This window comes from Neophocaena asiaeorientalis, unplaced genomic scaffold (assembly GCF_003031525.2).
Source record: "Neophocaena asiaeorientalis asiaeorientalis breed wild unplaced genomic scaffold, Neophocaena_asiaeorientalis_V1.1 scaffold465, whole genome shotgun sequence".
NCBI classification, from domain to species: Eukaryota; Metazoa; Chordata; class Mammalia; order Artiodactyla; family Phocoenidae; genus Neophocaena; species Neophocaena asiaeorientalis.
Genome location: NW_020174936.1, coordinates 17,643 through 42,416, shown reverse-complemented (window position 1 = coordinate 42,416; position 24,774 = coordinate 17,643). Strand labels below are relative to the sequence as shown.

The 24,774-nt window shown below is 39.4% G+C and overlaps 1 protein-coding gene across 1 annotated transcript in view; it reads right to left on the bottom strand.

Moving 5' to 3' along the window:
* Positions 1-24,452, bottom strand: part of IQCH (IQ motif containing H) — a 202,207-nt gene extending 177,755 nt beyond the window's left edge. The window contains exons 1-4 of the mRNA XM_024761668.1: positions 24,402-24,452; positions 17,665-17,787; positions 16,123-16,214; positions 3,510-3,627 (exon numbers count right to left, since the gene is read on the bottom strand). Of these exons, the coding sequence (XP_024617436.1) occupies positions 3,510-3,627; positions 16,123-16,214; positions 17,665-17,787; positions 24,402-24,452 (384 nt within the window). The remainder of the gene's footprint in view (positions 1-3,509; positions 3,628-16,122; positions 16,215-17,664; positions 17,788-24,401) is intronic.
* Positions 24,453-24,774: the final 322 nt, after the last annotated feature.

Genomic DNA, 24,774 nt, shown 5'->3' with positions numbered 1-24,774 from the left:
TTTTTAGCAAATTTCAAAAATCACTTTCTCAGTGAGATCCATATTCACAAAATTAAAGATTCTTCCCATCTTAGACACAGATCTTGCACATTGCTGTATTGTATTAGATCACAATATATATTTTTATATTTGTTTTGATGGATAAAGCTTCCATCTTATGGAATTCATTTGGAAAATAACTCTCAAGCAATGAGATGTGTTTTTTTTTCCCTGCTCCACAAACATACAAATTGTATCATGCTTCTAAGTAGGTCCTTGCATTTAAACAGTTTAGGAACTTTTATTTGAAATTGCCTTCAGACTTAGCTTGCCGAACACAACAAGAAAATCAAACACTCTCTTGGCCTATAAAGTTTTTCTCCTCTTCCTCCCTCCTTCTTATCTATTTTGTTTGTTATTTCAAACCCTCTCCTTGACTGTTATGAGTACATGTGTTCCTATCGTCCAAGGTGCCTAAAAGAAGGATTGGGCTGGTGTTGATTTGGAGCCTTAGCTCCAGTCTTTTCTTTATATTATAAAGAAAAGCCATCAGAATATGGCTTTTTCAAATGTAAGAGAAAGTGATAAACAATTCTTTATTGTGATTCTTAATTACAACTGAGAAACTCCAGATGACTTGTCATTTTAGGTTTTTTTTGGTGTGAAATGGAATTCCAAAAACAATTTCTTCACTTTGGAGAAAGAGCTTAAAGTAGCAACTGGGGTTTACCTAGTTTAAAAGGTTGGCAGTGGGCAATTAAAGGTGGTAATATCCCAGCTGGATTTCACAGCTACTCAATAATACAAGCTTTGAAGTTGGTGTAGTAGGCTTATAGAACAGCTGGCAAAACAGCACTGTTTGTCATTGACTTTACAGCGCAATATTAGGGCTATCTTTGTGTCAGCAGTTATGCATTTTTAAGCAGATGTCACTGATATTAGATATAAAACAACAATAGGGATCCAGGCCCTGAAGGTAAAGTCAGGGTGGGAAACAGTCCATGCCCCTTTCTAAATGAAGCTCACCCCTGCTCGCAGTATTTAAAAGAACACAGGGCACATAAGATCCCTTATCTTTATAATCATTTGCCAGGATTCAGAACTCTTTTAGGAAAATAAATTTCTGGCCATAGTTTTTTGTTTTGTTTTTTTTTTCCTGGAATAATAATAGCAACTATGTGTTCTAAAATAGTCCTAATCTCATATATTTTATTTCATTGTCTTTACAACCTGGAGATCTCTAATCTTCCGCTTATGGACTAACTCTGGCCCTCCTGAGATTCTTGGCAAAGTAAACATTTAACGAAAGCAGAGGCTTAATAGTAAGGAAGATGAGAAGTTTAAGCTCCCTTTATAACAGCACTCTGTTTTTGTTTTTCGTGAGAGCCTTTATTATTACCTGGTATTTTCTTATTGATGGTCTATCTCAACTCCCCTAGAATGTAAGCTCTGTGAGAGTTGGGGGACCTGGTCTGAATTGTTCATCCCAGGGTGCCTCTAACAGTCCTTGGCACACAGGAAGTACTCCACAGATAGTGGCTGAAGGAACCCAATGTGACAAGTACAGTGACAAAGGTAGGAGTGGGCTGCTTTGAGAGTACAGAGGATCCTGGATTAATATTTTATATGGGGATGAGCACACCATTCGAAGTCACTGTGGCGGTTTCATTTATTCATTCAACAAACATTTGTTGACAGTTACCTGGCATTACATTGCAATGGACAAACTGACATGGATCCTGCCCTCATTAAGCTTATAATCTAGTGGGAAGTCAGGCATTTTTTTAAAAATCATATAACAATATCTAGTTACAAATTTTGGCAAATGTAATAAAGGAAAATACAAGGTATTCTCATCATAAGCATCTTTGCTGTAAGCATTTTTGCTGCAAACATCCTTGCTGCATAACTAATTGGCCATAAGGCAATTCTGCCATGAAAGATAAAATAACTGGTTGACAGTTTTTGATTTGACAGTTTCCACTGGTTGAAATGCATTAGTCATTATTGATGGCTTTATCAAGCTGATCGATGATGATTTGCCCCAAGAGCTGGTTTCTTATTTTGAAGCACACTACCTGGAAAGAGAAAGAGACTGAAGGCCTTGAAGGTGCAGAGTTGAAGCCAGGTTTCGCATAGAACTTTGGAACATCTTTCAGCGGACATGTAACAAATATGCCAAGAATAGAACACAGCTTAGCGGCTTTCACAGGGCAACGCAAAGCTCAGGTACAAACACGCACCCTAGTATTTGTAAACGGATACCTCTCTTAATGACGGACGAAATGTCAGTGAAAAAGAAAAAGCACAATGCCAAACGAGGAGACGAGTCAACAAACAAACAAAAATATGTATACAATACTATGAATGAAAGACTTGAAAGACAAGTGCTTCGGTAAAACCCACAAAATAAAATTGGTCATTTGTACAGCAGTGCCATGATCTACCCACATTTTAAATGTATTCAAATATTTTGTATTTTGCAAAAAAGTCATTTAAATTTTGTTATTCATTTCTCATGCTTCTTTATGTCCTTGTTAATGTCCCTCTTTTGTTTTTTGTTATTTTATCTCTTATAGCAAAATTGCCTTATGGCCAATTAGTTATGTGGCAAAAATGCTTGTGGTGGAAATGCTTGCAACAAAGATGTCCACAGCAAAGATGCTTCCTACCAAAGTACCTAGAACTAATACAAACAATTGTAAAAAGGGTACCAAGTGATGGTGGCACAATTCTGTGAATATACTAAAAACCTCTTAAAAGGGTGAATTTTATGGCATATAAATTGTATCTCAATAAAGCTATTACTTGAAAAAGGGTATCACGGTGGTTAAGAGCACAGCCCTGGATCCCTACATTTCTGGGTTCATGATCCTGGCTCTGACACTAGCTGTGTTCTCTTGGGCAACTTATTTAACATTTCTGCATCTTGGCTTCTTCATCAGTAAAATGAAGATAATAATAACATCTCCTTCTAGGATTATTCTGAAGGTTAAACAAGTTAATGTTCCCAAAGCACTGAAAATAGCATCTGGTACCCAGAAGAGGTGAACTGTTACCACTTTGGGGGAGTCAGGGAGGAAACAGGAATCAAATCGAAAGAATAACCAAAAGCCAGAAACCTCTTGGGCTCTATTCCTTGCCGCCTGGAAACTTAACTTCAAAGAAAGCTCTTTTGTCATAGAAATTGACCATGCTGTGAACATATCTGAAACAACAATGGCATGTTTTCTCATTTAGAACACAATTTCCCACCTTTGCTCTTGAAAAAAAAAAATTCTCTTCTAACAGCTTTATGGAGATATAATTCATAAACTTTAATTTCGCCCTTTCAAAGTATATAATTCAATGGTGTTTAGTAGATTCAGAGTTGTGCAGCCATCACCACTATGTAATTCCAGAATATTTCATCCTCCCCCAAAGACACTTGACAAGCATTAGACATCATTCCCCACTCTCCCCACCTCCTCCTTCCAGCCTCTGGCAACCACCAATCCACTTTTTGTCTCTACGGATTTCTCTCTTCCTACCTTTACTCTTGGAAAGGCATGTGGAAGTGAACTGTGCTGTCTTGGGGGTTGCCAAAGTTTCCCCTCAGATTCCAGAGGGAAAATAAATGATTTCTGATCAATTACAGCTGGAAGCAACCTAAGTTTAAAAAAAAAAAATTAAAGTCAAATTTGCTATCATAAAAGCTTCACAAATTGTAACTTAAAAACAATGCTTCCTAGTTAAATTACATTTTATGGGAAATATTCTATTGGTAATTACAATAAATCTGACCAACTTTAGCATTTTTACCACTATAAAACTGCAGTTGTTTATTAAGCATAAGAACTTCCTAGCCCAATAATGACCATTATAGCATGAATAAAAAGCTCTATCTCTGGCTGAGTTTATATGATGCACAATTGACAGAATTACTACTCTATAAAATATTTCTCAATTAAAAAAATACAATATGCTGTATTTTGTTAAAATTAAGTCACAATATAGCCAATGTTAAATATATTCAAAATGCTGATCCCTAAGCAGTTCATCCTTATATTTTTCATTTATTTTTTTATTTTTATTTTTTTTTCATAAATTTATTTATTTTTGGCTGCATTGGGTCTTCGATGCTGCGTGAGGGCTTTCTCTAGTTGGGGCGAGTGGGGGCTACTCTTCCTTGTGGTGTGTGGGCTTCTCATTGCGGTGGCTTCTCTGGTTGCAGAGCATGGACTCTAGGCATGCGGGCTTCAGTAGTTGTGACATGCGGGCTCAGTAGATGTGGCTCCTGGGCTCTAGAGCGCAGTCTCCGTAGTTGTGGGGCACGGGCTTAGTTGCTCCGTGGCATGTGAGATCTTCCCGGACCAGGGCTCGAACCCATGTTGAACCCATTGGCAGGCAGATTCTTAACCGCTGCACCACCAGGGAAGTCCCCATCATTATACTCTTTAAACTTCTGCTATTTCATATAATTGCAGAGACTTAAGGATCAAAGGTGGTGAAAGGTCTTCCTTGTTAAGCAGTGAGGAGTTCCATGGGATAGCAATGTGCAAACAAAGTAAAGTTGTAAGAATGTGTATATGTGTGTAATGTAGGTCTTAATTTTAATTTTAAAGCAGGTTCCAGTTCTTTAAGATAGTCAACATAATTAAGGGCAATTAAACTCAACAACAAATGACTCACTTTCTTGATTCTATTGTGATGCCCACTTTTGTAAAATTACAATTAAAAAGCAATTTATGGACTCTGGTTTCATTCCAACATGTAAAGAGCTTGGAAGTTTCGCTCCAATCCTCAGCAAGAAAGCTGAAGAATCAGAAAAACAACTCTTCTTAGATACATCAAAGAACTGAGATCACAGGGAAAACTGCTGCCTTCAAAACTGGAGAAAGAGGTGGATAAAGCCCAAGAGCAGAAACCTGCTGCTGGAGCCAGTGCTGGGAAGAGCACTTAAATTCTAGTCAACAAATTTCTGGAGGCTCAGTGTGGATTCCCTTGAGAGTTAAAAACTCCGAGGGGCCAAGTCTTAGGATGGCAGATGACCCATACTTCCATGAGTTTTACCTCTAGGAGCCCCACCTTGTTTTCTCTGTGAAGATCAGAGAAAAATCCCCTCCTGCTTCCAGCAGGGAAAGAGGAAGAGAATACTCCAAGTTCTGTTCTTTGTTCTGTTCTCTATAATGAAAGCTAGGTCTCAGAGAAAACTATTTTATCAAAGCCTTATCTGACCCGAAGAAGGGCAATTAGCTAACTGCAGCTCCCTCTAGTCTTCCTGTCTCACCTAAGGGGAGGAAATGCTGAGAAAAACTTGTGATGGTAACAGGGACACAGACCCTCCAAAAGAATGAGACCTAATCACAGGATTATTGCACGTTTCCCCCCAACACATACTACATCCACAGAGCCTCTGCATACAGAGGATTACAGGTGAAAGAACTGCAAGTCTCAGATTCTATTTAGGAAGGAGTTTCTAGGGAAACCCAAAAACAATAGGGGGGACAAAAACAAAGATAGCTGGGGAAATTGAAGCCTCAGACATCTACAGTTACAGCAGACAGTAAACATGGCATAACACCTGGCCAGATAAAGGCCTACTTACTTCACACTAAATGCCTACCTACCTCAGTTCCTATTACCTAATACAACATGTCCAGCTTCCAACAGAAAATGACAAGCCATGCTAAAAGGCAAGAAAAAAACAGTCTGAGGAGACAAAGCAAGCATTAGAATCAGATTCAGATATGACAGAGATTTTGGAATTATCAGACCAGGAATTAAAAATAACTATGATTAATATGCTAAAGACACTAATGGGAAAAAGTGGACAATATACAAGAACAGATGGGTAATGTAAGCAGAGAGGTTGAAGCTCCAAAAAGAATCAAAAGGAAATGTTAGAAATAAAAAATATTGTCAGAAATGAAGGATGCCTTTGATGGTCTTATTAACAGACTGGGCATGGCCAAGGAAAGAATCAGTGAGCTTAAAGAAATGTCAATTTAAACTCCAAAAATGAAATGCAAGGAGAAAAAAAATTAACAAAGCAGAACAGAATGTTCAGGAACTGTGGGACAACTATAAACGGTGTACCATACCCATGTTGAGAATATCAGAAAAAGAAGAGAGAAAGGAGCAGAAGAAATATTTGAGTAATAATGGCTAAGAGTTTTCCAAAATTAATGACAGATGCTAAACCATACACCCAGGAAGCTCAGAGAATACCAGGGAGGATAAATACCAAAAAAAACACACCTAGACAAATCATATTCAAACTATGGAAAACCAAGGACAAAGAGAAAATCTCGAAGACTGGGGAAAAAACTTACAGAAGAACAAGGATAAGAATTATATCAAACTTCTCTTCATAAACCACTTAAGCAAGAAGACAGTGAGGTAAAATATTTGAAGTGTGGAAAGAAAAAACCCGCCAACCTGTAATTCTGTATCCAGCGAAATTATCTTCAAAAGTGAAGAAGAAATAAAGATGTTCTCAAACAAAAGCTAAGAGAATTGGTCACCAGCGACTTGTCTTGCAAGAAATGTTAAGAGAACTTCTTCAGAGGAAATGAAAATAAAATAGGTCAGATATGGGATAGATGAGGCAAGCGGAAAATCCAGGGACCTCACCATCATGTCCTCCCCTACTCTCCACCTTTCAGAGTCTTCTTAAGTTTGTTTTATATATAACATCCAGGGGTTTTAATTGTATTTATCAGAAGGAATAGGGGAAAGTATTTCTATACCATCTTCCTAGAAGTGAAACTCTCTTAGTGTATTTCTTACAAATCCTTTTACCTCTGTATTTATGTATTTAGAAGTGAATTTGGGGACTTCCCTGGTGGCGTAGTGGTTAAGAATCCGCCTGCCAGTGCAGGGGACACTGTTTCGAGCCCTGGTCCAGGAAGATCCCACATGCTGCGGAACAACTAACAAATCAACCTGCCCTGTGTGCGCCACAACTACTGAGCCTGCGCTCTAGAGCCCGAGAGCCACAACTACTGAGCCCACATGCCACAACTACTGAAGCCCAAGTGCCTAGAGCCCGTGCTCCACAACAAGAGAAGCCACTGCAATGTGAAGCCCGTGCACGACAACGAAGAGTAGCCCCTGCTCACCACAACTAGAGAAAAGCCCGTGTGCAGCAACGAAGACCCAATGCAGCCAAAAATAAATAAATTAATTAATTTTTTTAAAAAAGTGCATTTGAATTGAGATACAATTTTGCATCCCCCTTTTTTCCCCTCAACATATGCTGTGAGAATTTTTCCATGTCATGAAAATGTCTTGGACAATATTGGTTTTAATAGCTATATAATACACAGATGTGTTGCAGATTTAATCATTGTTACTGTTAACATTTAAGGTTCCAAGTTTATTGCTACTAAATATAACACTGAACTGAACAAACTTATACAGAGATCCATGCGTATCTCTCCTTATATCCTAGGAGAAATTCCTAAGATACAAACTACCAAATTAAAAAATAACAATTTAAAAAATCTTCTCACATACTTTGAAAAACCTCCTTTAAGAACTTTGTGACAACTTATACCTCCCACCAGTAGTATAAAAGTACACCCATCTTTCGGCCCCCTCATCAGCACTGAGTATTAGGGTGTTTTAAATGACATGTTTCGCTAACTTGTTAAGAAAAACAGTAATATGTAATTTAATTCTTGTTTACCAGTGAGATTAAATATTTTTCACCTATTTACTGGTTATTTGCATTTCTAGCTCTGTATTCTATTGATGTCCTTTTGTCTGTGTCAAGGGTTTTTATTATTATTATTATTATCAGCGAGAGCACTTTGTATTTAAGAATATTAGCAATTTTTATATCATGGGTGTTGGAAATGTTTTCCAATTTATTGTTATTTCTAAACTTTATGATGCTTTTAAAAATTTTATTTTTTGTTTCAAAAAATTTCAAACCCATAGAAAAATTGAAAGAATAGTGAGCATCCAAATACCCTTCACCTAGATGACCAAGTGTTAACAACTTGTGCTTTGTCTCTCTCTGTAACTAGGAGGTAGTCATATTCTGTATAAGTAGGATTTGTGTACTGCTTTGTAACAACCCAGAAGAGATTGGCTCCAAGGGGGCTTCAATAACTGAGTGGAAATGTACCTTCTAATCTATACTCATCATTTAACAGAAACTTCTTCTTTCCTTCTCACTGTTTCTCATGATTATCTGCTTTGTTCTTGGTATTTTTTCCCCCTCAAAACACTAGCATCACAGAATATAAAATGAAGATTTCTGTGCAGTTCTGATGGTGTTGGGACAGATGGTAGTCACCCTCCTAGTGTTAATAAGCAAAGCGTGGTCATTAAGAACAGTGTGAGCAGATATCTCAAGCAATAAAATCTGTGCAAGCCAGCAACGATAAGAGGAAGAATCACACTTTGACATAGAAGAAGACTCATTGCCAAAGTAGGGATAATAATGAAACCTATTTTGAAAACAATACAAAAGCACTTTGAGCTCTTTGGAGAAAATATACCACTTTTGATAATGTCCTTATCATTGTTTTCTCAATGACTGCTAGGGAAATCTTTCATGTGCTGCATCCATTATCATCACTTTGTGTATCTATTGGGTTTTGTCTCTGTTAGACAAAACTACCAGATATTTTCTTGAGCAATACTTGGGAAAAGGGAAAACCATCCCCTGTGAAAATTAGCCTTCCTGGTTTTCAGGTAGCTATGGTGTAGGAGAGGATACTTGCAGACACTTGACTGGACTTCAATCTGGGCCTCGCTATTCTGTTTGTTTTTTAATTTTTTTATTGAAGTATAGTTGATTTACAGTGTTAATTACTGCTATATAGCAAAGTGATTCAGTTATACATATATATATACAGTCTTTTTTTAAAATATCCTTTTCCGTTATGGTTTATCATAGGGTATTGAATATAGTTCTCTGTGCTATACAGTAGAACCTTGTTGTTTATCCATTCCATATATAAAAGGTTACATCTGCTAATCCCAACCTCCCACTCCATCCCTCCCCCAACCCCCTTCCCCTTGGCAAACACCAGTCTGTTCTCTATGTCCGTGATTCTGTTTCTGTTTCATAGATGTGTTCATTTGTGTCATATTTTAGATTCCACATATGAGTGATGATACATGGTGTTTGTCTTTCTCTTTCTGGCTTACTTAGTAAGATAATCTCTAGGTCCATCCATCTTGCTGCAAATGGCATTATTTTGTTCTTTTTATGGCTCAGTAGTATTCCATTGTATATGTGTACCACATCTTCTTTATCCATTCATCTGTCAGTGGACATTTAGGTTGTTTCTGTGTCTTGGCTATTGTGAATAGTGCTGCTATGAAAATAGGGGTGCATGTATCTTTTTGAATTATAGTTTTGTCCAGATATACGCCCAGAAGTGAGATTGCTGCATCATGTGGTAATTCTATTTTTAGTTTTCTGAGGAACCTCCATACTGTTTTACACAGTGGCTGCACCAACAGTGTAGGAGTGTACCCTTTTCTCCACATCCTCTCCAGCATTTGTTATTTGTAGAGTTTTTAATGATGGCCATTCTGACTGGTGTGATGTGGTACCTCATTGTAGTTTTGATTTGCATTTCTCTGATAATTAGCGATGTCGAGCATCTTTTCATGTGCCTATTGGCCATCTTTATGTCTTCTTTGGAGAAATGTCTGTTTAGGTCTTCTGCCCATTTTTGGATAGGGTTGTTTGTTTTTTTGTTGTTTAGTTGTATGAGCTATTTGTATATTTTGGAAATTAAGCCCCTGTTGGTCACATCATTTGCAAATATTTTCTGCCATCCTGTAGGTTGTCTTTTCATTTTGTGTATGGTTTTCTTTGCTGTGCGAAAGCTTGTAAGTTTGATTAGGTCCCATTTATTTATTTTTGTTTTTATTTCTATTGCCTTGGGAGACTGACCTAAGAGAACATTGGTATGATTTATGTCAGAGAATGTTTTGCCCATGTTCTCTTCTAGGAGTTTTATGGTGTCATGTCTTATGTTTAATTCTTTAAGCCATTTTAAGATGAATTTTGTGTATGGTGTGAGGGTGAGCTCTAACTTCATTGATTTACATGCAGCTGTCCAGCTTTCCCAGCACCACTTGCTGAAGACTGTCTTTTTCCCAAGAGACTGTCTTGCCTCCTTTGTTGAAGATTAATTGACTGTAGGTATGTGGGTTTATTTCTGGACCCTCTATTCTGTTCCATTGATCCATATGTCTGTTTTTGTGCCAATGCCACACTGATATTGATTACTGTAGCTTTGCAGTATTGTCTGAAGTTTGGGAGGGTTTTAAGCCCCTGTTGGTCACATCATTTGCAAATATTTTCTGCCATCCTGTAGGTTGTCTTTTCATTTTGTGTATGGTTTTCTTTGCTGTGCGAAAGCTTGTAAGTTTGATTAGGTCCCATTTATTTATTTTTGTTTTTATTTCTATTGCCTTGGGAGACTGACCTAAGAGAACATTGGTATGATTTATGTCAGAGAATGTTTTGCCCATGTTCTCTTCTAGGAGTTTTATGGTGTCATGTCTTATGTTTAATTCTTTAAGCCATTTTAAGATGAATTTTGTATATGGTGTGAGGGTGAGCTCTAACTTCATTGATTTACATGCAGCTGTCCAGCTTTCCCAGCACCACTTGCTGAAGACTGTCTTTTTCCCAAGAGACTGTCTTGCCTCCTTTGTTGAAGATTAATTGACTGTAGGTATGTGGGTTTATTTCTGGACCCTCTATTCTGTTCCATTGATCCATATGTCTGTTTTTGTGCCAATGCCACACTGATATTGATTACTGTAGCTTTGCAGTATTGTCTGAAGTTTGGGAGGGTTATGCCTCCTGCTTTGTTCTTTTTCTTCAGGATTGCTTTGGCGACTCTGGGCCTTTTATGGTTCCATATGAATCTTAGGATTATTTGTTCTATTTCTGTGAAAAATATCGTGGGTAATTTGGTAGCAATCACATTAAATCTGTAGATTGCTTTGGGTAGTATGTGGACCTCACTGTTGATGACCTGTGTGACCTGGAACACTGGTGTGAGCCTCAGTTTGCATAGCTTTAAAAGGAAAGGGTAGGGCTTCCCTGGTGGTGCAGTGGTTGAGAGTCCGCCTGCCGATGCAGGGGACGCCGGTTCGTGCCCCGGTCCGGGAAGATCCCACATGCCGCGGAGCGGCTGGGCCCGTGAGTCATGGCCACTGAGCCTGTGCGTCCGGAGCCTGTGCTCCGCAACGGGAGAGGCCACAACAGTGAGAGGCCTGTGTACCGCAAAAAAAAAAAAAAAAAAAAAAAAAAAAAAAATCTACCTCATAGGTTTAAAAAAAGTCCTTTGTAAACTGTCAAGTGTTATGATGATGAAATTCATGATAATGAGGATGATGATCATTATTGTTTATCTTTTCTAAATAATTTTTAAAGGTGGATTCAGGAATAGTACCCATTTTGAGTGGACTCTCCCAATTTCCTGGGCTTCCGTAATAGAATGAAGCCCCATGTATCTGAAAAACATTGAATCTCAGTTATTCATAGGAACTGTGCTCTACTGTCAAAGGAGCAACAGGAATTTGTAGTCCTTATTATATGCCAGTCCTCTCAGAAGGAGTTGCTACCATGGTTGTTTGGCCCCTGACACTCCACCAGACTCACTGTGTAAGCAGACATTGACAAGCCTACCAGCCTTATTGCCAGGTCCCACTCTTGGCTCAATCCTAGTGCAAGAGGCTTACTCTAGCCCTTCATAGCAATGGGGTAGCGGAATTTCCAGGACTAAGCTATTGATCACACAGAAGCAGGCCCTCTATTTGGCCAAAAGAATACTGAATCCAGGGAGTCATGCTTGTCCCAAGGATCCCAAGCACAAATGATCTACATGAGGATTGCCCAGAGTGTTTGTTACAATGCAGATTCCAGGACCCCATCTGGGAGCCAGTGAAAGAGTACTGCAAACCCAAGTTTAAGAACCGTCACTCTAGACCTGTGGTCTCTCAAATAGGGTACCCACGTCTCAGGTGATACATAAGACAAGGCCATTCGTCGTGTGAAGAGAGTGTAAGAACTTCTATTTATCTATAATAAGATGCATAAAATAAAAAATAAAAATAAGAAATTACTTTGTACTACTATTTAATACTCAGTTCGTCACTGGATCCCTCACGTGGTCATGTCACCTGCGCTTCTGGATACCTCCTGAGAGTGGAAGCTCCAAACCACAAAAGAACGAACAGGCGGGTCAGCATTGTATGTGTTTCTCCAGAGCATTAGAGTGAACTGCAGTTTATTCATGAAGTGGGTTTGTAGATTATATTATTTAGTTTTAATTAAACTAAGCCTGGAAAAATGGACAGGTGTCCTAAAAAAAAATCCTGCGAAAAGCCACACTGTATTTAAGATAATGATGACATGCATTGGGAATTCCCTGGCGATCCAGTGGTCAGGACTCCGAGCTTTCACTGCCAGAGGGCGTGGGTTCAATCCCTGGTCGGGGAACTAAGACCCCACAAGCCATGCAGCAAAAAAACAAAAACAAAACAAAACAAAATGATAACAAGCATTGGTGAAAAACAAGAAAATGGCAGAACTTACACTTTTACTTCTAGCTTTTCTTCAGCCATATTAAAATGTAAAAATGATGATCAACCAATCAAACTTATGAAGAGTCAGCCTCCCCAAGCCCCCCAAACTTAAAAATTATCCAGAAGACTAACTAAGATATGGGCTTACATCCAACCAGCATCAATGTTGAATCTCAGTTAAGTGTAGAGTATTTTTGGGATATTAGCCACAACCAGTATAAAGCTGTCATGATTAACAAGATTAAGAAACCAAAACATTATAATTAATAACCTGTTTACAAGAGAAAGAAGTTTTGTGCTGTTAATAAAGTAAGAGACATTTTTTAACTGTTTAGTTCATCTTTATCTCATTATTGAAACATTTCTATGCTGCTGTTAGTTGATAATTCACTCTCTATGATAATAAGTATATAATTTACAAATAAGCAAGCACATTTTATGGGTTCACACCCAAATTCTTTGACTGATAGCTTTGTGGGATCCAAGGCCAGGTCCAGTTTCTGTCCCAACTTGAAACTTTTATGAAACTAAGTCTCCCCCTTTGGCCTCCTGATCAGTTGTGACAGCCGGTTTCTCAGTGAGTCATTCCATCAGTCATGAAAAAACTCCTTGTTTACTTGGGTATCCTAAGGACTTTGTCATGGAACCTCAGAAGAAAAATGCAATGAATTGGTCAGTCCTGTTCCTCCCAGTCATGTGAACCTGAAGAAATTCGGGGTTCTGCAACCTGCTTTGCATATAATCTCCTGGGAGGCCACAGCAGACTCTGAAGCAAAGTCTATTCATGACAGTCTCTGGACAGTGCCCCGCCCCAAGTGCAGAGCCAGGTGTGACTATCTACCTGGGAATATGACAGTCACAGACAACCGGCCCTGAGCTCCTGGGTCTCATGTTTTCCATTTCCATCTGCTGCTTCTCCTCTTCTGCCCTGAGCCATGCCCTATGACTCACACTTCCACTCCTAGGGCCTGCCTTGGGTCTGCTTACTTTGAAAACCCAGTTTGGACTCTTCTCCAGTTTTGACCTTGGCTCCCCTCATTTCATCTTCAAATTTTGTGCCACTTTAGCATCCCAAATCCACAGCTATGACTGAGTTGCTCCCCCAGGCTCGTAGGGCTCCTACAAACTTGCCAGGCTCCCATCTCCCTGGTAAGAGGGCCGGTGATTGTATTATTGTATTGAACAGGAAAGAAAGGATCCAAGGACCACTCCTGGGAGCCAGCTGAATGCCCCCACTAACACCTTCCTTTACTCTTCCAGACCCTAAAAGGGGCAAGGGTACATCTTGGCCAGGGAGAAGAACTGTACAAGCAAAGGTCTCTGGCCAGAATCTTTCTGTTTGGTTCTCTGCTACCTAGTTTGCTCTTTTCAGTTATCATAGCTTGCAGATCTACAGCCCAGACTCTCTGTTCTTTGTCAAGATGAGAGGACGAAGAGAAAGCTGGAGACAGGACAGGAGAACTTTCATTAGAGTTGGTGACAGACATCTCTTCTCCTGTGTACTTTCCCCACCCCCTCCATTCTGGAGCTTTCTTACTGCTGTTTGTACCTTCCATCCTTTGGCTACGCACTCCCCACCTACTACAGATCTCCTGGCTGCCATCTGAATAGGCCTCCCACTTTGCCCTGTGTGGCTCTCTTGATTTAGAGCTGGGTCAATATAAGTTGGTAGAGTAACCTCCAATATTTTCTTCTCCAAGAATCCCTTTTATGATTTTCCCTACAGATTGTTTATGTCAAAAGATGATGTATATTAACCTATTTGCAGGTCATATTGTTATTCCCAAATTTAAAAATGTAAGATGTAAATGACTAAAAACTAGACAGACTAGGGAAGGTTTGCCTCTGCCAAGGGATGATGGATGCCTGTGGTACTACCTTCATGTGGGAGAAAGGGAGACAGGCAGAGTGTACACCCAAGCCTGTGCACCCCACTCCTGAGGCTTGGGTTGTGGCTGTGTCTCTAGATTTCCATGTTTCCATGTGTGCTCTCTGAAACTTGACCTCACTCTCTGATATGATTCACTTATGCTTGGTATACATGTATGATGCAAATAGGGCCACAGGGGTTTTAAGCTGAGTACAAAACCTTAATCTATATACACTCAAATTCAGGAAGCCTGGATGTAAGAAGGTCCAAAGTAAGGAAAGGTCATTTCTCTTTTTTATTTTTATTTTTTTTTAATTGGAGTATAGTTGATTTACAATGTTGTGTTAGTTTCTGCTCTACAGCACAGTGAATCAGTTATACATACATCCACTCTTTTTTAGATTCTTTTCCCATAAAGGTCATTACAGAGTATTGAGTAGATCTCCCTGTGCTATACAGTAGGTCCTTATTAGTTATCTATTTTATATATAGTAGTGTGTGGAAAGGTCATTTCTCTTTAACTCAATTCTAATTTTAATAAATCATCTCTTAGGGTGTATTATATAATGAATATTTCAAGCAAGTTTTATTATTTTTGTTTTGTTTACCCTGGATACCAAAATCATCTTTACAGTAAAGCACGTATGACAGGCTAAAAACTGTAAAGAAAGTCCCACATAACCTGAATAGCATAAAAATTGATTTCTTTTAAAGTATTTCCTTTGGGAGTTGAATTTTGGATATGCTTTACTAAAAATAAATATATATATATATAAAACCAAAACTAGGACCCTGAAACAATTGTCATGGTGTCAGGCACTAGAATGCAGTACAAGTAATGGAGAATAAATTTTATTGAAGTCCAAATTCTGCCATTAACTTTTTTTTTAAATTAATTTTTATTGGAGTATGGTTGCTTTACAGTGTTGTGTTAGCCTCAGCCTCCACTGCACAACAAAATGAATCAGCCATACACATACAGATATCCCCTCCCTCTTGGACTTCCTTCCCATTTAGGTTACCACAGTGCACTAGGTGAGTTCCCTGTGGTATACAACATGTTCCCATCCGTTGTCCATTTTATACATAGTATCAGTAATGTATATGTGTCAATCCCAGTCTCCCAATTCCTCCCACCCCACCCCTTTCCCCCTTGGTATCCATATATTTGTTCTCTACGTCTGTGTCTCTATTTCTGCTTTGCAACTGAGATCTTCTATACCGTCTTTCTAGATTCCACATATATGCATTATTATATGATATTTGTTTTTCTGTTTCTGACTTACTTCACTCTGTATGACACTCTCTAGGTCCATCCACGTCTCTACAAATGACCCAATTTCATTCCTTTTTATGACTGAGTAATATTCCATTGTATATGTGTACCACATCTTCTTTATCCATTCGTCTGTCGATGGACGTTTAGGTTGCTTCCATGTCCTGGCTATTGTAAATAGTGCTGCTATGAACATTGGGGTGCATGTGGTTTTTTGAATTATGGTTTTCTCTGGGTATATGCCCAGTAGTGGGATTGCTGGGTCATATGGTAGTTCTATTTTGTCATTAACTTCTTATGCAAAACTTCTACTGAAATTAGTAGAATGGATATGAACAAAGCCAAGGAGTTTTGTCTTTCCAGTCATCTCACCTGTGTGAGAAAAGTTTTTTTTTTTTTTAATCGTACTTATTTTGGACCCTAAAATGGCTATTTTACTTACCATTTGGAAGCGCGAGAAGAATATAAGATATCATCAATAGGAGTTGTTAAAACACGTTGGTGTACAACATTTAAATACTCCTCGATGTGAATCTGTTACGGAAAAGTTAAAGTTTAGGCCATTAGAGTGGACTTGAGATCCTCAGCTAATGTACTCCATTTCATTAGGTTAACTCTTGGAATGGTGTAATTAAGCCAAAAGGCACAACATGCTATGTGTTTATTTCAAGGCTAAGGTATCATTAGGCAACTCAAGGCCAAATTACTTTATCCCAAAAAGTAGCATAAACAATTGAGACTCAAAGCTTAAGTGACCTGTAGCATTCTTCGCAAATGAACCTACACGATAGTCAGTTTGCTACCTAGCTGGGGAAACTTGCGAGGCAACCCTGACATTGAGTAATGTCTTTCCCTTATGGGGACTTCAGGCAAGCATCAGAGGAAAGAGTTTGGCCTCTAGGTAACAGATTATTTTAAATGGCCAGCCCAAAGACTCCAGCTGGGTCCAGCCCTCTCACCATCACGTAATATAGGACAATGGCATGCTAGTCTGATGAGGCAACAAAATATACCACATCTCTCAGCCTCAGGAGCTGAGCTGGGATGCTAATAACATGGTAGAGTGAAAGTCAGAAGCAAGAGCAGAGACACTGATCATCAGAGGTCTGGAAGATGGAGATGGCCTTTATTTGGACCCATGTGCTAATAGATCCTTGTTTTATATATGAATGTTATCCTGGTCTGAAGATTGGATTCTCCCATGCTCTTATATTCATCTAATAATGATGAAGTCCCTATCTACTTTATTTCTCTGTTCCAAAATTGGTGTATTTCTTTTCTATTTCCATTGTTACATACTAGGTTACAATATTACAAAAATAGCTAATCTCAAAATACTTAAGCTATTAGGGAAAAGTAAACTATTTTTTAGAATCCTGGTGAATTTGATAGAAACTCTCTGCAAGGTATTGGTATGAATCCTTTTTTTGGTCAGGCATATTGTTGGATTGAGTAGTTATTTTTAAAACTCTAAATGATTTTTATCAAACCACATTTTAGGAGTTATCACTGCATAATCATATATTATCAATGCCTGACATTCTTGTGGCATGTAAATCAATCAATCAGTTAATAATCATCCTTTTAAAAAAGGAACAGCAGGGGCTTCCCTGGTAGCGCAGTGGTTGAGAGTCTGCCTGCCGATGCAGGGGCACGGGTTTGTGCCCCGGTCCGGGAAGATCCCACATGCCGCGGAGCAGCTGGGCCCGTGAGCCATGGCGGCTGAGCCTGTGCATCCGGAGCCTGTGCTCCGCAACCGGAGAGGCCACAGCAGTGAGAGGCCCGCGTACCACAAAAAATAAATTAATTAATAAAAAATAAATAAAAAAAAATAAAAAAGGAACAGCATGGGAAAGGTGATGACCAACTGAGGCCCACCTCTGTTACAGAATTACATGGGACCTGTGAGAAGCACAGTTCTTTTCTTCTTGAGGAATCCTTGTCTCCTTCTGGAATTTTATTTAATATCTAAAACACTACTTACTTTTAACCCCATTTCAGTCCTTTTGATTGCTGTTTCAAGATTCTGAATGTCAAGAGTTTTGCCTTTTTCCTCAAGTGGGAATTTTGTTAATTTCTCCTTTAATTGATAAAGTTCTTCATGGACCTGGAGGTAGAAGAATATAAAATATAAAAGAATACAGGGCTTCCCTGGTGGCGCAGTGGTTAAGAACCCACCTGCCAATGCAGGGGACACGGGTTCGAGCCCTGGTCCGGGAAGATCCCACATGCCGCGGAGCAACTAAGCCCGTGCACCACAACTACTAAGCCTGCGCTCTAGAGCCCACGAGCCACAACTACTGAGCCCACGTGTCACAACTACTAACCCCCGCGCGCCTAGAGCCCGTGCTCCGCAACAAGAGAAGGCACAGCAATGAGTAGCCCGTGCACTGCAACTAGGAGTGGCCCTTACTCGCCACAACTAGAGAAAGCCCATGCACAGCAATGAAGACCCAACACAGCCAAAAATAAAGTAAATAAAATAAATAAATTTAAAAAGAAAAGAATACATACATAGTCCACCTAAAACAGTTATTTATCTTAAAGGTTTGCAATTTGCTTGAATTGCTAGAGACAATAAAGTTGATTTTAAAGGTGATCATTGAAAAGGACTGTCCTTATGGTCCTGAGACGTGCTTCGTTAGACGGCTCCAGTCACTGTCTTTCAGATTTTGGAAAACTAAGCTTTCATACAATTTTCTATTTGTCCTTCCCCCATTAGAAACAGATCCAAGATAAAACTCCAACTCAAATGGCTTCTGCTTTCTCAGTTGGTAAAGCAGTTGTGTCAGATACAATAAGAAGTTTGTGCCAAACTCTGATTTCTACTAATTGGTTGAGAGGTAAGAAGACAGAACACTTCCGGCAAAGAGAGGTTCTAGTGAAAGCAGTGCCTTTCAAAAGAGAATTATAAATATGTGGACAGGGCCTGCTGGTTTTCCATTCTAGCTGGATCTTCCCCACTTACTGCTCTGAAGAAGCAGTTCTGTAGATGTGGCCTTAATTTTGTTTTATGTAGTCAGAAATGAAAACAATCCTTGAAGAAAAAGCAACATAATGTCATTACTTTAACATTTTCCTTCAATTTGTATTTTCCTTAGAAATGATGAACATCTCTCCAAAGTCAAGCACCCTCAGAATAAAATAGGCATTATGAAATTAGCACAAGATTCTCTGAATTCATATTAGAAACCAAACTTCCACAGATAAATACAGATGGCACCAATTATTGTATGGGCTGCTGCCACAAGAGAAACATTTTGTTATGCAAATTTATGAACCCAACACCTGTTTCAGCGATAGTCACACCAATATAATCTGCAGATCGGGTTGCTAAAGGCATTTTGAAACAGTTACCTTTTCTCTGTTAGTATTACTGGACCTACACGTTGATCCAGCCTGTGTTACCGATTAATCTCAAGTATTCCCAAGGAGTCAAGTATTCAAGAGATCAAAAGATTTGCATCTTTTCACTGATGGGCATCAAAGTCTGGCAGACACATCTGGTCATTTGTACTCTGCACAAATTATCATGTAGAGCCTTCAGGGCTCACAGATTGAAATTTGAACACACCTACTGTTTGCTGGTACACACTAAGGATGAAGATGTACTTCTTTCGACTGTTTTGTCCAAATTAGTGCTGTAAGCTGATTTATTATCTATTGTCTAAAGACATTTGGAAGTACAAAAAAGCAGTTCAAGGGCAAGGCCACTTCCAGGCCCACATTTTTTGTTGTTCGACTTTTGAATGCACTGAATTTCCTTCTTGTAGCTCTAGTATTTGTAATACTTGTAGCTTCATGTATCATTCTGTAATTATGCCCGTCAACTGCTGGAGGGAGTGAAAACCACACTGGATTATTTATCAGGGAACCGAAGGTCTGATTTCTTCATTGCTTTGTATGGACAATTATATGTCTTCATAGAGTTGTGAGATAATATGTAATAGGTCTGGTACATAGTAATAACTTGGTAAAAGGCAAATGAACATAATTCCTTGTTCTATTACTGTTCACACAATGTCCATGCACACCATCCACATTTTCTCTAGTGTTCTTACCAAGAAAAAAAAAAAAATTACTCTACTTGTAGAATGAAAATGAGACAATGGGTGTGAAAATGAATGAATATAGGCTTTGGAACCAGACAGATATGAACTAGAATTCTATTTCCTCCTTTACTAAACTGAGATGGGCAAATTTACTTAGCTTTTTAGAGCCTTAGTGTTCTTACCTGTAAAATGGGGATAGATAGCTACTTTTCAGAATAGTGGCAAGAATGAAATGAGTTAAAGTACATAAAGTGCTTTGTATAAGGCCAGCCACATAGGAGGGCACTGAACCAATGTTAATTCTCTTCTCTTGAATGGTAAAACCTAGTGAAACGCCTTGCATATAACTGGCACTTAGTAAATGTTCATTGATTTGAATTGTTCTTTCTTTCTCAAGAGCTTTTTACTTTCCTTGCCAGATATTTCTTCTCCCCTCTTAGTAACCGCACATCTGTTTGTATAATTGCAATAGAGACAAGTACTGTAGGAAATGTTTCACCAGACCTGGGTAGAAAAAGAGATTAAGTTCTAAATCTCCATTCTTCAAATAGATCCAATCTACCATACTGAAATTTTACGTGTCACCCATCATCTCTGTGATCATCAAATGCATTGCTTTCCATACTTTTCCCACTTGGAGGAAGATTATTATTTTGACAGTCTGGGGACAGGGCTACTTAATAAGAAGCACTTGAAAGATTCAATGCAGACAAAAGTTGCTCTAGAATTTAAAAGAGCCAGGCAACCAGACTCCGTTTTGTCAAAAGCAGCCTCATGACTCCATGTTATTCATCTCTGCTAAAGATAAGAGTTTGGCTGAGTCATTCTCATTGCTTCCCCATTCATTTTTATGTTGTACACTCCTGGCAAACCAGACAGAGGGTTTGATAAGAGAGACAGTGATAATATCAGCCTGTCAATCAGCTCAAATATTTCCAAGGTTGGTGTTAACATACAACTGTTGGGTTTTTGAAATATGATTTCCAAAACTAATTAAAAAGCTAATTTGATTGCAAGACTTGGTAATCCTGGTTGCACAAACATATGTTTAATAGTTGGGTCAAACAAGTGTTTATAAACCTATAAAGACACCACAGTATTATTAATAAAGTATAAACACAAAGCTTCTAATACTTAATAATAAAAGAAACCATCTAGGAAACCTCCCAGAATCACCACCACACTTCTTAAAGATTGTTTCACAAATGTGCCATAACGTGTTTAAGGACCAGCACACACCAGATTTCTTACTTTGGGTGAATTACTTTACTTTTTGTATCTTAGTTTCTTCTTCTGTAAACTGCAGCTAAAAATAAAACCTGCCTACTACAGTAGTTGTTAGGAGATTATCTAAGCCCTCAGCACAGGGTCTGGCTCTCAATAAATACTGGCTACTATTTTAATTATAATGCTTATTATTACTATAGTAAAACCTCAGTATTCTGATCAGTTGAGGAAAGAGCCCGAAACAATTGTAAAAGGTCTGAATTATACACTTGAAGGTGAAAGAAATTAAGTAGCTAACAAAATGCTGCCCAGTAGAGCTCTATGTGGGCATGGTACTCATAGTTCCTGAACCAAAAATGAAAACATGGACTTTGATATATGATCTGATTGGGACAGAATATTCACAATCAGAACTTCTTACATAGAAAATGAAAGAAGATTGCTTGAATTTTCTATGTATATGAGTACCCACAATGCTCATCTTTGATCAGTGTCCTTTCCATAACATGAAAGAATAATAGTACTCATCGGATAGACTTGTTGTTAAGGGTTAGATGAGTTAAATATATACAGCACTTAGAACCATGCATGATACCCAATAACTACTATGCTCTTGTGATTTTTCTTCAAAATCATGCAACAGTTTATATTTTACAGTACGATCTAAAGTAGCAGCTCTCATACTTGAGGGTGCATCAGTTATCCGAAAGGCTTGTAAAAACAGATTGCTGGGCCCCACCCTCAGAAATTCTGATTTATTAGGTCTGGAGTGGGGTCCGAGAATTTGCATTTCTCACAAGTTCCCAGCTGTTTCTAATGATGCTGGTCCTAGGACTACACTTTGAGAATCATTGGTTTAAAGAGTTGCTTAATGTATCTCACTGAGACATAGACCTAATATACTATATTAGGGTGAAGCAAGTGGAGATTTGAATGAAGTACCTCTGCTAACAGTAAGGAAGTCCACTTTACGGTAAAGACCAATTATGTAGTTTTGGGGAAATTGGGTCAATTTAGAATCAGCGGTAGTTCTAATCTAAGCCATGTGTCCTACAGAAGAGAAAACTGAGGCCCAGAGAGATGAAGGGACTAGCCCAAAGTTACCCACCTGGCAATGTCATTGCCAGGGTCAGACCTCAGTATTCTGACTCCCAACCAAGTATCCTTTTCCCTGGATGTACTGCTCTTTGGTAGCCTTTTGGGAGGAAATAAATCACAGCCTCAGGTAGAAATGGAACCCATGCTGGCATGTCTGAGAGTGCTGCCATATGCTGACAAATACTCAGAATGCAGTGAAAAAGTAAGGAAGGTCTTCCACATTTCCTTATTATACATGTTCTACATTGCACCAGGGAGAATTTTACATTGTATCTAGAGAGCAGCCTCAGTAATCAGTTTAACTGTAGCCTCTCTTTCTCTGCATAGCCCTCCACTTAGTGTATATGAAGTAACCCTTTTAAGCAAGCGGGGGGGTTGATCAACATGGATATGACTCTCTTAGCTCTTCCCAAAGAGAGGTCTGGCTTTTGCCCTTGGATACTGGAGGTGATGATCTCTAGGCCCCTGAAGTGTCCTGCTTGACAGGAATGTCTTTATGACAGGGCCTTTGAGCTATGCTGTATCAGTTCCAATCTTTAGAGGAATTAGACTGAAATCATTAGTCTACTCTCTGGGAAGGGCTGAAGACTAAAAGTCAGCCAAATGGGCAGTTTGATTGAGCTCCAATAAAAACTCTGGACACTAAAGTCTTGGGAAAGCTTCTCTAGTTGGCAATAATCTGTATATATTGTCACATATCATGGCTGGAAGGAGGTAATGCCCTCCATGACTCCATGGAGAGAAAATGGCTGGACCATTTTCCATTTGGACGCCTCTTGGACTGTGCCCTAAGCATCTCTTCCCACGGCTTATTTTAATTTGTATCCTTTTGCTATAAAAACACTGTAATTGTAAGCATAGTGCTTTCCTGAGTTTTGTGAGTTGCTCTAGCAAATTAGACACTGTGCGGTGGCTAGGGCTTCCTAGCTGGTCTAGGAATAGCTGGTCTGGAGTGAGGATGGTTTTAGGGACCCATGAACTTGTGCCTTGTGTCTGAGTGAGGACAGTCTTGTGGAGACTGTTCCCTGAGACTTGGCAGTTTGGCTAAACTCATTCTAGGGTGGTGGTGAAAGCAAGGATAATAAAAGGTGAGGTTGGAAGATTTGGGTGATTTATATTGGGGAAGTCTATGAAATTGGTGAGTTTAGGGGTTTGTATTTTGGAAAAGGTGAACTTAAAGAAGTTTCCCAGATGGGAGGTAAGAGACCAAATCATGGCAGGAAGAAAAATTAGACCCTTAGATCTGAGTAGAGTTCTGATAGAGTGACCTTAGGCAAATTACTTCAAGCCTTAGTCAAGTAGAGGTAAATATAAGAGTTAAAAGTGATGATATATGTGGAAATGTTTTAAAACTATCATATGTAAATGTGAAAAAACAAAGTACTTTTAACATTCTGGAAAAATCTGAGTGTAACTGTCATAAACTGAGTTATATGGGAGAAGTTAATACTTTCTTGATATTTCCCCCCTCAGATTAGAAAAAGCTACTTCCCTGTGTTTTAGTTTGTCACATTTCCACATTCAAAAACTTTAGCTTGATTAGCAATCTTTTATCTTTAATACGTTTCCCTATCTGTATGTTCCCAAGCAAGGTATTTCTATTTTATTTATTATTTTTTATTGAGATATAATTGACATATAACATTAGTTTCACATATACAACATAATGATTTGATATTTGTACATATTGCTAAATGATCACCACAGTAAGTCTAGTTAACATCCATCATCACACATGTCAATAGTTACAATTTTTTTTCTTGTGATGAGAACTTTTAAGATTTACTCTTAGCAACTTTCAAATACACAGTAGAGCATTATTAACTATAATTCCCATGGTGTACATTTCATCCCCAGAACTCATTTATTTGCAAGGGACTTCTAGATCCAAAAAAACTGGGGTGATTAAGAAAAGCAGTTCACATATTTCAACTTCTCCCCAGATTTATCACCTCTCCAATGTGTCTGATTCGTATCTCCTCCACTTCCCTACCTCATGGGATCAAAAATTTCAGAACATAACACTTAAAAATGGTGCCTCACTGTAAGATGCATTTTTCCAAAGTAAAGATCCCGGTGGTGTGTATGGCCCTGGAGTTTTACCAGAGGCAAGATGGTTGTGCTTCGAGAGCTCAACCTCCAGGCTCAGGCTCCGGAGGTGTGTGAGCTTGGCGGGAGAGGTCTGGGTTGGCATATCTGGGAGTTCTCTAAGCGGTGCTGCCCCTCGTGTGTTGGAGGCAGTGTGGGAGCGGCGCTCCAAGAGGGTGGGCGTGAGTGGATGGGCGCTGCTGGGCCTCGCTCGAAGGGTCTTAGCTGGGAAGGGACGGTGAGGCCCATTTCCCACCTGGATTAATATGGATCCGATGGGGTCGTAGTTTTCCGTCTCCTGCGCCATGCCTACAGCCGGGCGGGGCTACCTCCCGGAGGAGGCGAGGTCTCCAGGCGCCGGAACCTGCTGCGGAGGGAGCTCGTCCCCATGGCAACGCCACGCGCAGCCCGGCCTGGTCCACGCCGGAAGCGGAAGAGGGGCTGGAGGAGGAGCCGGGGCCGGCTGTGCCTTCTGAGAATGCGCCTTCATTTGCGCGTCTCCCCCGCGCGCCGGCGGCCGTGGTATCGCCCAAGGCGGAAGGGGCTCTTGGACAGAACCTGTTCGCTGGCGCAGAGATGGCTGCGGGCGTCCCCTGTGCGCTAGTCACCAGCTGCTCATCCACCTTTTC